Source organism: Bufo bufo, chromosome 2, assembly GCF_905171765.1.
Source record: "Bufo bufo chromosome 2, aBufBuf1.1, whole genome shotgun sequence".
Lineage (NCBI taxonomy): Eukaryota > Metazoa > Chordata > Amphibia > Anura > Bufonidae > Bufo > Bufo bufo.
Window position 1 is genome coordinate 679,398,015 of NC_053390.1, and position 16,408 is coordinate 679,414,422.

Sequence of the window (16,408 nt, forward strand, 5' to 3'; positions counted from 1 at the left end):
CAGGATAACACTGTGGGGACTCCAGGTTGGGGGATGATGATAGAAATGTGAGGAAGCTAAGGCTACTTTCACACTCGTATTATCTGAATGGATCCGTCCATGACGGATCTGCACAAAACGCAACTGTCTGCATCTGTTCAGAACGGATCAGTTTGTATTATCTTTAACATAGCCAAGATGGATCCGTCTTGAACACCATTGAAAGTCAATGGAGGACGGATCAGTTTTCTATTGTGCCAGATTGTGTCAGAGAAAATGGATTTGTGTGCCAGGACGGATCCGTTTGGCTCAGTTTCATCAGACAAACACCAAAACGCTGCAAGCAGTGTTTTGGTGTCCGTCTCCAAAGAGGAATGGAGACTGAACTGATGCATTCTGAGCGGATCCTTTTCCATTCAGAATGCATTAGAATGCAAACTGATCTGTTTTGGACCGCTTGTGAGAGCCCAGAACGGATCTTACAAACGGAGAGCCAAAACGCGAGTGTGAAAGTAGACTAAGATGTCTGTGTGTCACACTCTGCAGAGATGAGGTAGCTGAGAGAAGATGTCCAGACAGAATAGAGAAGATGATGACAGAGAAGATCTACATCTGAGGAGACGTCACCTGGCAGGCACTGGATGTGAGAGGTATGTGCTGCGGTATAGCAAGTACAGGAAAATGCAGTGTGCGGGGGAAGTGTCGATTTAGAGAACCGGGCCATATTCATTGGGGCTTGGGCCCCAGATCTTTTGAGACCCTAGCAACACCCCTGAGGTGCACCATTTCATAAACTTGGCACAGCACACAAAGCAAACACAGATTTAAAACTGACACAAAAACAACCCATAAAATGATAAATGTCTTCCCCAAAGTTGCAGATTAGCTCACCTTTAAGTCTCATTTATCTTCTCTGAAAGTCACAAAAATATTACAACTCCATACCAGACAAGCCCCAGATGTACTTCAAAAGATATAGGAGTAAACCACATCACACTTGTGCCAAATTCATTATTACTTTTCAAAAATTAGGCGCACTGGCTTAAACCAAAGACAGACTTAAAAACTGCAGAAACACTGCAAATGCTAAGTTAGTTTTCATATCTGGTAGTTTTTTTTAAAGTAGTTAAAATACACTCACGCAAAAAATATAGCAGGTAGTTTGTTCATTTTGTCTAGTTTTTCAACAAGCCGAGGAAAATATTTCTTGCATTCAACCTCAGACGGCTCCATAGGTTTAAGGCTTTCCAGCACTTTTGCAACCTTGAAAACATAACATATTGGTGATCATATAGTGATGGATGCATCTATAGATAATATAGTTTTACAGAAGAGCATGATGACTTTCTTTCAGAAACAGTTCCAGCTCCATAGAAGTGAATGGGGCTCATCTCACACACAACCTGTGGACTGTTTTAGTAAGAAAGCAGACAGGTTTTTCTAGTCATGTATACACAATTTAAAACATAGGGTACTTCCAGTTACTGGGAAAAAAAATATCAACTTACTTAAATTCTTCAATACAGAACCCTTACTCTATGCTCTTTTAAAGGAGTTTTCCCATCTTAGACATTGCATATGGAGCCCCACCTCAGGGACCTGCACCTATCTACAGAATGAGAATCCCACTACCTCTTGTGGTTGATGTGAATGGACAGGTGGCTGTGCATGCACATCTCCATTCATTTCCTTTGAGGTTCTGAAAACAGCTGACATATCCTGTAGATATGCCACACAATAAATGTCTAAGATGGAAAAACGTCTTTAAATGGAAGCACAATAGTAAAAGTTCTCAGACTGAATACTTAATCTGAAATTTTGTTGAGCAGTAGAAGAACTGTGCTGCTATATATTTAGGCTATAGGCTGATGGAAAGTAAAAAGTGACAGATAATCATCTGTTTCTGTATCTGTACCTCTCATCGGCTATAACGAGGAATATTGCATACACAGCAGGTTTACAGGCGGACATGGGATCTCTGAATTATTGAGGATCCTAGCAATCAGACCTTTAATAATCAATTGTTAACTGTAAATTCTATGTCTATTGTAAAACAAGTTATGGGTTCTTTGTTTCACATTATGTTGTTGTGCTTTGGAGAGATGCACCCTCTTGGTAACTATTTTAAGAAACATTTCCATGTAGACACCCAGAAGGTGTCTATTATAAAATCTGGGGGATTATGCACTACCCACCAAGGCAGCCCACACTAGGTCAACTGGTACTAAAAAATAAAATATTGAAAAACTTGAGATAATGTCCTGGAAAAGGTGCTATAATCTTCAGGATCTAAATGAACAGAGAAAATCAGATGCTTTCTGAAATGTGAGGTGATTTTTGGCAAGAACTGAAAAATAGTTTCAGGGGGAAACAGCAGATGGACTTTTTAGCAGCAGATATTTTTTATTATTTTGATCTTAACATATCTTTACCTTACATACAGTGTGAGTCAAAAATCACAGGACACCCTTTTATTTCAGAAACAAAAGGGAAAATGAAATAGCTGAATACCCCAGCAAGTAATGGGTGAGGGGGCTATCTTTTCATCAGGAACATGGCTGCCATTTTGAAAGCTGCCATATTGGATCAAGGGCAAATTTTTCCAATGGGAAGGGAGTCACGTAGCATATCAAAGAAGAATTTGACCAGAATTTTCTCAAAAAATTGATTACCATGATCAGATTCGCTCTCTCTCTTGTGGTTTAAAAGTTATCAACACAGAAAGTTGAAACAACAACCAGCAACGTTCCCTGTGATGCACAGCTATTTGACGTGTTCAATGTGTTGTTACTGGTGCCGAACTTTGAAGTTTTGAACTGTGTTGATAACTTTTGAACTTCAAGAGATATTGCAAATCTGATGGTGGCCGTGTTCGGGATAGATAGGACTCCCTCACCCATTACCTGCTGGGGTATTCAGTTATTTCATTTTCCCTTTCGTTTCTGAAATAAAAGGGTGTCCTGCAACTTTTCACTCACCCTGTAGTATTTAAAGAGTAATTGTACTTTCACACAATTTCATTTACTTTAATAAAGTGTGTAATTAGCAAATTTCTAAATAACTTCATTTAAAAGATATGCCTGCATCCAGCTGAAAAAAGAAAGCTGTAAATTCATGTAGTGTTGAGCGCGAATATTCATCGCAACTTTGCTAATTCGTGAATATTTCGAATATAGTGCTATATATTCGCTATGTCGAATATTCGTCATTTTTTAACATCATAAATCATGATTCCTCCCTGCTTCTTTCTTGTGGGTCAATGAGTCATTGGCCAACAAGCAACTTTAGCAGGAAGGAATCATGTTTTCATATGGAAAAAATATGACGAATATTCTAAAAAACAAATATATAGCAATATAGCCAATATATTCGTTATTTAGAATATTCGCCTTTTTTTTCCCAATCTGTACAGTTGTTCGCATACTCCTCCCCGACAAGCGTCCCCGTCACCATCGGAACGCCTGTGGGTTAGAAAATACCATCGGATCTGAGTTTTCCCTGAGATCGTGAAAACTCAGATCCGATGGTATATTCTAACCCACAGGCGTTCCCATGATGACGGGGATGCTTGTCGGGGAGGAGTATGCCAAAGTGGAATTACAGTACACATAGGAAAAAAAAAAGTCTAATATTCTAAATAACGAATACGGATGGAGTAGAGTTAACACTCCTGTTTTCTGAGATTTCTGAGTTGTGTTATCTAATCTAAGCAAACACCTTCAATTGCTTTTCAATGGCTTTTGTCTTAAGATAACGAGATGAGTTAAGAAATTTGAGTTAAGAGCTGGTGTGCTAACCCTGCTACATCTGTATATTCACTATATTGCTATAACTTCGTTTTTTAGAATATTCGTCATATTCTAAAAAACAAAGTTTTAGCAATATAGCGAATATTCGGAAAATACACATATAGACTGCAATTTAGCTAATATAGTGCTATAGTATTTTTTTAATAGTGTACATTTTTTCCAAATCTGAAGTTCAGAAGAGAAAAAAAAGATGAAAAAAACGATTATAGCACTATATTAGCTAAATTGCAGTCTATATGTGTATTTTACGAATATTCACTATATTGCTATAACTTTGTTTTTTAGAATATTCGTCATATTCTAAAACAAGAATATATAGCAATATAGCGAATATTCGTAAAATACACATATTAGCCAATAGCCATAGCCAACCAATAGGAAAGTTGCCTTATACAGTTAAAAAAAAAAAACGCAATACGCGAATAATTAAATCTCATATTATTCGCGATAAATAGAATAATGATGAATATTCGTTTTCGACGAATATTCAATCAAATATTCGCGAAATATCGCGAAATCGAATATAGCACCTCCCGCTCATCACTAAATATATGGTGGTCACTAGGGGGTCTACATCCACCTAACCCACTGGGCTGCTGTGTCCTGACTACCTACAGCATCAGGATGTACAGAGTGCACTATGACCTGACTGGGCAACACGGGCCCCAAGAAGACAAGAGAGCCTGGGAGACTGCCGGACCTGGAGAGTGGCCACGGAGCAGGAGAGGTAAGTTCATTTATTTATTTTAAAGTCTGATCTGAGGTCTGATATAGGGTTCTGAGAGGTCTAATGGGGGTCTGATCTGAGGACTGATATTGTGGGGAGTCTGACATGGAGGTCTTAGAGGTCTAATGGGGGTCTGGTCTGAGGTCTGATATGGGGTCTGAGAGGTCTAATGGGCATCCGATCTGAGATCTGATATTGGAGGGGTCTGACATTGAGGTCTAATGGTGGGGGTCTAATTTGAGGTCTGATATTGGGAGGGGTCTGACATGGAAGTCTATGGAGGGTCTGATGTGAGGTCTAATGGAGGTCTGATCTGAGGTATGATACATGGGGGGTCTGAGAGGTCTGGTCTGAGATCTGATATGGGGGATTCTGACATGGAGGTCTAATGGGTGTCTGATCTGAGGTCTGACAGAGATCTAAAGGGGGTCTGATTTGATGTCTGAGATGGGGAGGTCTGATCTGAGGATCTGATATGGGGGTCTGATCTGAAAATTAAGGGGGTATTTTTTGTACTGGCGTACAATATAAGGGGGTATTTTTTTTTGTACTGGCGCACATTACTGTATAAGGAGGTATTTGCACTGATGCACATTATAAGGGTGTAGTTTTTGTACTGGCAAACATTAGTGGTAATTTTCTACTGGCACACATAATAAGGAGAAGTATTAGTACTGGGGAGTTTTGGCGAACATGATAACTAGTGGGCACAAAGGGGGCATTATGACTATTATGCGCACTATTAACACTATGCACTGTGGGGGACACCTGGCACAGCTTAGCACAATTATTGTTTAGGACATTATGATTACACTATTTGCCAGGTGCAGTTATTTTTTAGGGCACTGTGTGCCAATAATTGTTGAAGGGGTCGCCATCTGTGTGGCACTAGTACTTTCAGCGAGACTGTTTCTGCAGTATAGTATTGGGGAGCACAGCCAGCACAGTATTGGGGGTGGAAGGATGGGAGTTCAGAAGGTGGAAGGATGATGGAAAAGTAGGAAACTACAATGTCTGTTTGTTAAACTCTGAAGAGAGAAGAGATGGCTGAAAGAGATCATGATGGTGGTCTGGTCTGAAGGGAGAAGATGAGGAAAGAGAACATCTACATCAGAGGAGACGTTACTGGATGTAAGAGGTACAAAATGTGGCACTGTATTACCCTGTATGTTCTGTACTGCTGTATGTAACGTTTTCCAAGTATGTCTTTAAAGGGGTTGTCAACTATCAATATAAGATCAGCAGGGATCTGACTCCAGGCACCCCCGCCAATCAGCTGTTTATATGAGCGCTGCCTTCTCTGCTCTGTTTACCTGCTCGCCATAGCAATTGCAGTGGTGAGCAGTTTAATTACAAGTATGGTGTCCCTCTTCACTTATATGGGATGGTTCTTTAGTATTTACTTGAACAGACAGAGCCGTCCTATAGAAGTGAATGGGGACGCCATACTTGTAATTACACCTGCTCACCACTGTAATTGCTGCGGCAAGCAGGTAAACAAAGCAGAGAAGGCCGCGCTGCCTTCTCTTCAAACAGCTGATCGCAGGGGTGCCAGGAGTCAGACCCCCGCTTACCTGACATTGATGGCCAATCCTGAGGATAGGGTCTTCAATAGTAAAAAGAGGACAACTCCTTTAACAGTAGGATTGGAGGGAAGGGGTTAGGTTGAGAATCTGATATGGGGGCGGGGAATTAAAATTTTTACCTCAGGCAGCAGAAAAGCTAGGTGCATCCTTGCAACTTCACAAATCAGGGGAGGGGGGCAAGCTGAACTCTTGCAACATCGCCCATAAGCCTTTAGATAAGCCCCTGTTTCAAGCATATTGAGGAGAACACAAGCTTGGACAAAAGTGTTTTTATGTCCTATGGATGGTCATATTTGGTGTGTTGACCAAATAATCGAAAAGCACCAGATGGCACTGCTCAGCAATGTCAGCATCAGGGCATCCACAAAGCCGGAGACACACGTGGTCGGATGGTAGTTCACATGGGGACAGCTGCGGTGCTCAATCCAAAAACAGTCACTAATGGTGCCTGTGTGGCGCCCTGACCCCTGCTGCCATTATATTTTATGCGTTTATGCGTCTGTTAAAAATAAAGAAAGGTTGGACAATTGCGGTAAGTGCCATCATATCTTCATTATTTTGATATTTGGTGTGTTGTTTTCTTTGCTCTGCGCATAGCATTTTTAAAAATAACAATTCAGAATAATTTAACAGGAGTTCTACGCTTTTGTAGTTTGGACAAGTTGTTCACTGCTACACCACTTTACGTTTCTGTTTTTTGTTTTGCATCCTACCACATACTGTACCTCCATCTCCTTACTTGATACTTGATATATTTTAATACTTAATTACCTGTTCATCATGTCCTTTTTGCACCCAGTCCACAAATTCTTTTTTCAGCTCCTCTTCATAATCAGTTGCATCATTTTTTGTTATAGTTATCTTGTCCTTCAAATGTATGTTTTCCTCAGGATCTAATTTCTTTAGTTTAAGAAAATTAAAACGTTTAATAGTATATGTACTATATTAAAATATCTTGTTGCTAAATATACAAATACAGAAACAAGTGAAGAGTACACAAGTGTGTGTAAGTAATATAGTTAATAGTAAAAAAAAAAAAAACTACTTTATAAGGCGTACATAACATTTCAACTTTTATTGTGTAGTAGTGTAATAACAATATTCCTGACTTCAAAGTAAGGCTACTTTCACACTGGTGTTTTGAATTACGTTTGTGAGATCCGTTTCAGGGATCTCACAAACGGTTCAAAACGGATAAGTTCAGCCCCAATGCATACTGAATGGATAAGGATCCGTTCAGAATTCATCAGTTTGCCTCCGTTCAGCCTCCATTCCGCTCTGGATGCGGACATCAAAACGCTGCTTGCAGCATTTTGGTGTCCGCCTAGCGATGCGGAGCCAAACGGATCCGTCCTGACTTACAATGTAAGTCAATGGGGGCGGATCCGTTTTCACTGACACAATATGGTGCAGTTGAAAACGGATTTGTCCCCCATTGACTTTCAATGTAAGTCAGAACGGATCCATTTTGACTTAGACTTTTTTTTTAAAGAATAATGCAAACGGATCCGTTCTGAATGGATACAAGCGTTTGCATTATAGGTGCGGATCCGTCTGTGCAGATACCAGACGGATCTGCACCTAACGCAGGTGTGAAAGTAGCCTTACGTGTTTCATGTATTTTTCACCAATTTTACCACTGTACAGATTCTGGATCTTATTGTCTGAACTTATCCTATGATGTTCTTGCACAACCAGGAGCCTTGCACTCTGTCTCCCAACCTTCAGTTATGTCTGTGCTTCTAATGAATTTGCAGAAAGTTCTGATCAATATTCATTTGCATATATTAAAACATCATTTTTCTTAGCAATGTGGGCACATATGAACTTGGGAACAAAACAGATGTTGTCAGCTGAAAAATGCACATGCAATAAGTCAGCTGGTTTCATAGGTACAAATCTGCCGACAGATACCCTATAAATTATTATCAGTTACTACATATGCAGCAGGACAGTAAGACAGCCTTAGCCTCAAATATAACATCGTTACATGGGGCAACACACTGTAGTAGAGAGTTTTCCAGGGCTAAGCAGGTAATTTCCACCTTGACAGGTGATTAGAAAGGGAAAGCAAATATTTGTTATGGTCCCTCTCTCATCCCCCATGCATCCTGGTTCATTGCAGGGATATATACACAGGGGGAACCTCTATCCTTGGCATACTGGGCTGTCCCTACTTCTGCTATCTCACAATAATATCAATATAAATAATAGACCCTATGCATTTCTAATTGTCCCTTATCCTCAGAGGTCTATACACATAGGTCAAACTAGTTTCAGTTGCTAAATAGCCATGGTTCACTTTAATTTTATGTATATAACTGGCATTTTCAACAGTAAGGCCTCAGCACTGACTGTTAGCTGTTATATACTAGTGCATCTCAATAAATTAGAATATCCTCAAAGTTAATTTATTTCAGTAATTCTATTCAAAAAGTAAAACTCATATTCTATAGATTCACTACACATCTACAGTATTTCAAGTCTTTATTTCTTTTAATGCTGATGATTATTGCTTACAGCTAATAAACACCCAAAAGTCAGTACCTCAGAAATTTTGAATATTGAATAAGACCAACTTAAAAAATTATTTTTAATCCAGAAATATTGGCCTACTGATAAGTTTTTACTATATATAGACAGTACTTGGTCGGGGCTTCTTTTGCATGAATTTGTGCATCAATGATGCATGGCACAGAGACGATCTGTCTGTGGCACTGCTGAGGTGTTATGGAAGGCCATGTTCCTTTGATAGTGGTCTTCAGCTCTTCTGCATTGTTGGGTCTGGTGTCTCTCATCTTCCTCTAGATTCTCTATGGGGTTTAGTCAGGAGAGTTTGCTGGCATAGTCATACTGTAGTTAGTTAAACCAGGTATTGGTACTTTTGGCAGTGTAGCCTGGTACCAAGTCCTGCTGGAAAATGAAATCAGCATCTCCATAAAGCTTGTTAGAAGAGGGAAGCATTATGTGGTGTAAAATTTCCTGGGTAAATGGTTGAGCTGACTTTGGACTTGATATAACACAGTGGGCCAACACCAGCAAGTGATATGTCTCCCCAAACCATCACTGACTATGGAAACTTCATATTGGACCTCAAGCAACTTGGATTGTGCACAGAGCTCAGCATGAGAGCGTCACATCCGGGATGCTAGGCTCCACCCCCTTCCGCCCCCCCGCACGCTGGCCGCCCAGGGCACCTGTTCGCTGCCCGCCGAGTCTGCTGTGAGAGCCGCAACACCGTTGGAAATGCTGACGTCTGGTTACAGTTCCCCGCTCCTGTCCTCGCTTCCTAGCCTGCCGCTGCCGCCGGACGGAAATATCTGATGCTGTAGCAGACATCGCGGCTGTAGCAGTGAGCTGGAGATGCGGTGAGAAGCGGGGATAATATATGACAGCAGTGCAGGCGGTAGACTGTTAAAGGTGCTGGGGCATCAGGGAGGTTTATGTGAGCTAAAAGCTTAAAGAAGGAAAACCCAGTGCTGGGGTGAAATTTCGTTTGGAGGTCCGCTCTTACTCCCCCTGGAGCTGGTCTGGCACTTGCCTTAGGTCAGTCAGTTTGGCTGTCTCCCCCCCCCTGATACCCGATAACTATTCTATGATATATTTAAGGAGGGGGAAGAAAAGAAATAAAGCAAGCGTGAATAATGCGGGGTGCTGGAAATTAGAGCGAGAGCCTGCAAGTCTGCAAGACGGAGGTAGTCTGAAAAAGAGACGGGGGTTGTGTGCATCCACTATTTTTGGATGGAAGAAAGTAACGAAGAGTAAGAGGGGGTGTGGAAAAAAAAAAAGCGTAAAAGATCAAGGAAAGGAAAAGAAGAAAAAAGCCTAAAAGGAAGAAGGAGGGAAAGAAAGAAAAAAAAGAGAGGGGGAATACTCAGTTGGGTGTCTATCAAAGTGCACGACATCCGTTTTAGCCATTTTTAGTTATACTTACAGTCATGTGAAAAAATTAGGACACCCTTTGAAAGCATGTGGTTTTTTGTAACATTTTTAATAAATGGTTATTTCATCTCCGTTTCAACAATACAGAGAGATTAAAGTAATCCGACTAAACAAAGAAAACTGAAGAAAAGTCTTTTCAAGATCTTCTGTAAATGTCATTCTACAAAAATGCCTATTCTAACTGAGGAAAAAGATAGGACACCCTTGCCCCTAATAGCGAGTGTTACCTCCTTTGGCTGAAATAACTGCAGTGAGACGGTTCTTGTAGCCATCTACCAGTCTTCGACATCGGTCTGAGGAAATTTTACCCCACTCCTCAATGCAGAACTTTTTCAGCTGTGAGATGTTTGAGGGGTTTCTTGCACGTACAGCCCTTTTCAAGTCACCCCACAGCATCTCAATGGGATTCAAATCTGGACTTTGACTTGGCCATTCCAGGACTCTCCATTTCTTCTTTTTCAGCCAATCTTTGGTTGATTTACTAGTATGTTTTGGGTCATTGTCATGTTGCATGGTCCAGTTCCGCTTCAGCTTTAATTTTCTAACTGATGGTCTCACATGTTCTTCAAGCACCTTCTGATACACAGTAGAATTCATTGTGGATTCTATGATGGTGAGCTGACCAGGTCCTGCTGCAGCAAAGCAGCCCCAAACCATGACACTTCCACCTCCATGCTTCACAGTTGGTATGAGGTTCTTTTCTTGGAATGCTGTGTTTGGTTTACGCCAAACATGTCCTCTGCTGTTGTGTCCAAATAATTCAATTTTGGACTTATCTGTCCAAAGAACATTATTCCAGAAGTCCTGGTCTTTGTCAACTTTATCTCTGGCAAATGTCAGTCTGGCCTCGATGTTTCTCTTGGAAAGCAAAGGTTTCCTCCTTGCACACCTCCCATGCAAGTTAAACTTGTACAGTCTCTTTCTGATTGTAGAGGCATGTACTTCTACATCAACAGTAGCCAGAGCCTGCTGTAGTTCTCGAGATGACACTTTAGGGTTTTTGGAGACCTCTTTTAGCATCTTGCGGTCTGCTCTTGGGGTGAACTTGCTGGGGCGACCAGTCCTGGGCATGTTGGCAGTTGTTTTGAAAGCCCTCCACTTGTAGACTATCTTCCGGACAGTGGAATGGCTGATTTCAAAATCTTTTGAGATCTTTTTAAATCCCTTCCCAGACTCATAGGCTGCTACAATCTTTTTTCTGAAGTCCTCTGACAGCTCTTTTGCTCTCACCATGGTGCTCACTCTCACTTCAACAGTCAGGAGCACACCAAACTAAATGTCTGAGGTTTAAATAGGGCAAGCCTCATTCAACATGCAGAGTAACGATCTACTAATTATGTGCACCTGGTGTGAGATCTGAGCCAATTTAAGAGGGAATACATGTGAGGGTGTCCTATCTTTTTCCTCAGTTAGAATAGGCATTTTTGTAGAATGACATTTACAGAAGATCTTGAAAAGACTTTTCTTCAGTTTTCTTTGTTTAGTTGGATTACTTTAATCTCTCTGTATTGTTGAAACGGAGATGAAATAACCATTTATTAAAAATGTAACAAAAAACCACATGCTTTCAAAGGGTGTCCTAATTTTTTCACATGACTGTATATTGACATTTTCAGCTTGATTCTTTGACTAACGGTTTCCAGAACCCCCTCGTGGTACCAATCCCCAACCCCTCTAACTCCTCTACCCTAAAACCCTCTTGGACTATATTAGGACTAACAACTAACAATTCCAGTCAGTGCTACCTGTGAAAAAAGTGGACAATGTTTTTTTTTGGACTAAAGTACTGTCCTTGCTGGATAACAAGAGAATACTAATAAGTTAGCTGGGGGAGTTTTTTATTTTTATTTTTTGCCTATTTTGTCTATCTGTTCCGTTTATCTACTTCTGTGTATCTACTTTACCCTCCCCCTCCCCTTGTGATATTTATTGTTTCAGGGATATTAACAAACTGTCTATTCTGTGGTTTTGTTTTTTATTCTGCTAATTTGACAGTGGTGGTGGTTTGAGTAAAAAGGTAAAAGAGGGGAAGAGAAAGGGAGATTAAAATGCCACCCAAGAAAAAGGAGGAACAGCGTGGTCTTACGGGTGGTACTGTTAGGAGATCAATAACAGGGTTAGAGAGTGGGCCCAAACAACAGGGGTTAAATAAATTCCTAGCTCCGAACTCGCCAGGTTTTAGATCTCCACAGAGAGAAAAGGAAAAGACTACAGAACCAGGATCCCTGGGCCTGATGCATGAGAATGGGTCTAAGGGGGAAGGGGGAGAGAGGGGAGTCTCAGGGATATTTACAGAGGTAGATGCAAGGATGATGAAGGACATACTCTGCACTGTCTCGAGGATGGAGAACGCAATGGGGACCATAGCAACCCAGATTGGGGCAGTGCAGACGGATGTCAGTATAATACGGGATGAGATGGAGAAAATTAGGCAACGTTTACATGAGATGGAGAAAAGGGTCCCTGGCTTAGAACACTCGGTACAGAACTTAGAGAAGGAGGTAGTGTTTCTAAAGGAAATGAATACCAAGATGGAACAAAAATTAATAAGTCAAGAAGATAGATCAAGAAGATCCAACATAAGATGTGTAGGGATCCCAGAGCGGGTAGAGGGAGACAATTTTACTGAATATATGGAGAGATGGCTAAGGGAGAATTGTAAGGCGGATACCCTCTCCCCTTTTTTTGTCGTTGAAAAGCACACAGGGTCCCTACAAAAAAGAGGGTTCCTGGGGAATATCCCAGACAGATATTGGTTAAATGTCTACTTGCTAAGGACCGCGATACAATATTATCTGACGCCAGGAACTCGGAAAAATATCAGATAGAGGGTGAAAAGATAAGATTGTTTCCAGATTATTCTGCATATACTAATGCCCATAGGAAAGAATATATTGCTGTCAAAAAGAGACTGAGGGAGGCAGGATTAAAGTATAGCTTACTTTTCCCGGCAAAATTAAGGGTAGAATATAAAGGTAGGACTGTTTTCTTTCAGACTTCGGAGGAGGTTAGCGAGTGGACGGACGGGGAGGGCCTTTGAGGTTGGGGGAGGCGGAGGGGAAAGGAGTCACTATGCTAAGATATGGAGTCGCCCCGACTGCTGTCTGGCAGAAGGGGGGGCTATCTAGGGTGGGGAGGTATCTATGGGAGGAGGGAGAGGGGGACGTGTGTTTTTTTTTTTTTTAATTATTATTTTTTCCTCCACCTCTGCTAGATGGTTAGGATTCTCTCATTGAATGTGAGGGGTTTACGGGAGAGAGTAAAGAGATATGCTATCCTTGAGTGGATGAAGAGGTTCTTGCCAGCCATCATCTGCCTCCAAGAGACACATTTGGATAAGGAATCTTTATGGTGGCTCGAGAAGAGATGGATAGTGGAGGGGTACCACTCAGTATACACTACCTATTCTAGAGGGGTCTCAATTTTGATACACAATAAGATTAAATTTGAGTGTCTGGCATATGAGACGGATGATTATGGTAGGTACCTCTTTATATATTGTAACATAGAAGGTGTTAAAATGGTTATTGCGAATATATACAGGGAGTGCAGAATTATTAGGCAAGTTGTATTTTTGAGGATTAATTTTATTATTGAACAACAACCATGTTCTCAATGAACCCAAAAAACTCATTAATATCAAAGCTGAATATTTTTGGAAGTAGTTTTTAGTTTGTTTTTAGATTTAGCTATTTTAGGGGGATATCTGTGTGTGCAGGTGACTATTACTGTGCATAATTATTAGGCAACTTAACAAAAAACAAATATATACCCATTTCAATTATTTATTTTTACCAGTGAAACCAATATAACATCTCAACATTCACAAATATACATTTCTGACATTCAAAAACAAAACAAAAACAAATCAGTGACCAATATAGCCACCTTTCTTTGCAAGGACACTCAAAAGCCTGCCATCCATGGATTCTGTCAGTGTTTTGATCTGTTCACCATCAACATTGCGTGCAGCAGCAACCACAGCCTCCCAGACACTGTTCAGAGAGGTGTACTGTTTTCCCTCCTTGTAAATCTCACATTTGATGATGGACCACAGGTTCTCAATGGGGTTCAGATCAGGTGAACAAGGAGGCCATGTCATTAGATTTTCTTCTTTTATACCCTTTCTTGCCAGCCACGCTGTGGAGTACTTGGACGCGTGTGATGGAGCATTGTCCTGCATGAAAATCATGTTTTTCTTGAAGGATGCAGACTTCTTCCTGTACCACTGCTTGAAGAAGGTGTCTTCCAGAAACTGGCAGTAGGACTGGGAGTTGAGCTTGACTCCATCCTCAACCCGAAAAGGCCCCACAAGCTCATCTTTGATGATACCAGCCCAAACCAGTACTCCACCTCCACCTTGCTGGCGTCTGAGTCGGACTGGAGCTCTCTGCCCTTTACCAATCCAGCCACGTGCCCATCCATCTGGCCCATCAAGACTCACTCTCATTTCATCAGTCCATAAAACCTTAGAAAAATCAGTCTTGAGATATTTCTTGGCCCAGTCTTGACGTTTCAGCTTGTGTGTCTTGTTCAGTGGTGGTCGTCTTTCAGCCTTTCTTACCTTGGCCATGTCTGAGTATTGCACACCTTGTGCTTTTGGGCACTCCAGTGATGTTGCAGCTCTGAAATATGGCCAAACTGGTGGCAAGTGGCATCTTGGCAGCTGCACGCTTGACTTTTCTCAGTTCATGGGCAGTTATTTTGCGCCTTGGTTTTTCCACACGCTTCTTGCGACCCTGTTGACTATTTTGAATGAAACGCTTGATTGTTCGATGATCACGCTTCAGAAGCTTTGCAATTTTAAGAGTGCTGCATCCCTCTGCAAGATATCTCACTATTTTTGACTTTTCTGAGCCTGTCAAGTCCTTCTTTTGACCCATTTTGCCAAAGGAAAGGAAGTTGCCTAATAATTATGCACACCTAATATAGGGTGTTGATGTCAATAGACCACACCCCTTCTCATTACAGAGATGCACATCACCTAATATGCTTAATTGGTAGTAGGCTTTCGAGCCTATACAGCTTGGAGTAAGACAACATGCATAAAGAGGATGATGTGGTCAAAATACTCATTTGCCTAATAATTCTGCACTCCCTGTATATTCCACCACCATATAAGCCAGATGTCTTATATCAATTGTATAGATTTATGTTGAATAGACAGGAATCCAAAATGATTGTGATAGGAGACTACAACACGGTGATGGATCCACTCAGGGATAGAACGTCTGGCAGAGGTGGAGGAGCATCAAAAGCAGATCTTTTTAAACTAGCCCAAGAATTTAATTGGGTTGATGTCTGGCGTCTTCAGAACCCGGATGAAACCATGTATTCCTGTTATTCTAAAACACATCAAACCTGGTCAAGGATAGATATGGTCCTGGGAAACAAAAATCTAATGTCCCAAGATAGGATTAAGATAAAGTACTTGCCTAAGGCTTTATCAGACCACAGTGCAGTGGTAATGGAATTAGATTTGATTAAAAAATATTTTTTTCTACCATTTAAGTTCAACTCCCACTGGTTAATGATGATCCCAGATAAAGAGACTATAATGGAATAATTAAAAAAAATATTTTTGGAGAATAATGATACTGCTAGCAGGTTAATTGTTTGGGATACTGCCAAGGCATATCTGAGAGGATTGCTCTTCAAAAAGGTGAATTATTGGAAAAAGAGCACTAGAGAAATAGGTAACGCACTGGAAAAAAAAGTAGAAGAGGCAAGAATAACTTGTATAACATACCCTACGGACTATAATAGGAAAATATGGGAGGAACAACAAGAAAAGTTAAAGGCACATCAAATGGACAGAAGTAGGAAAGAATTACTTTTTCAAGGGATCTGCTTAGCTTCAGAGGGAGAAAAGGTTGGCAAAATTCTGGCAAGTATAGTAAGAAATCAAAGAGGGAAATCCTGGATAGGGGCGATTAAAGATAAAACGGGTGAAATAATTAGTACACCGGAAGGAATTAAAGAAGTGTTTCTGGAATATTTCCAGGAACTTTATAAGTCCAGGGCACAATACTCAAAACAAGATCTGGACCTATACCTAGACTGGATATCTTTCAGAGAGTTATCTCAGTCCCAAAAAGAATATTTAGAAAAAGAAATATCGATGGCGGAAATAAATTAGGTTTTAAGTAAGGTAAAATCTGATAAAGCACCAGGATGTGATGGGCTCCCTTTTGAAATATATAAAACGTTCTCCCAGGTATTAATACCAGAATTAAAAACAACATTGAACGAGGCCAAAAAAATTGGCGATCTACCAGAATCCATGAAAGAGGCAATTATTACCCTAATCCTAAAAAAAGGTAAAGAACAACTAGACCCTGGATCATATAGGTCAATATCTCTTC

General features: G+C 40.8%; 1 protein-coding gene across 3 annotated transcripts in view; it reads right to left on the reverse strand.

Annotated features, from left to right (window-relative positions):
• DDX60 (DExD/H-box helicase 60) overlaps positions 1-16,408 on the reverse strand; it is a 460,164-nt gene that overhangs the window by 182,463 nt on the left and 261,293 nt on the right. For all 3 annotated transcript variants that reach the window (XM_040418645.1, XM_040418646.1, XM_040418644.1), the window contains 2 exons: positions 6,873-7,001; positions 1,121-1,242 (listed from right to left, as the gene is read on the reverse strand). In XM_040418645.1, the coding sequence (XP_040274579.1) occupies positions 1,121-1,242; positions 6,873-7,001 (251 nt within the window). The remainder of the gene's footprint in view (positions 1-1,120; positions 1,243-6,872; positions 7,002-16,408) is intronic.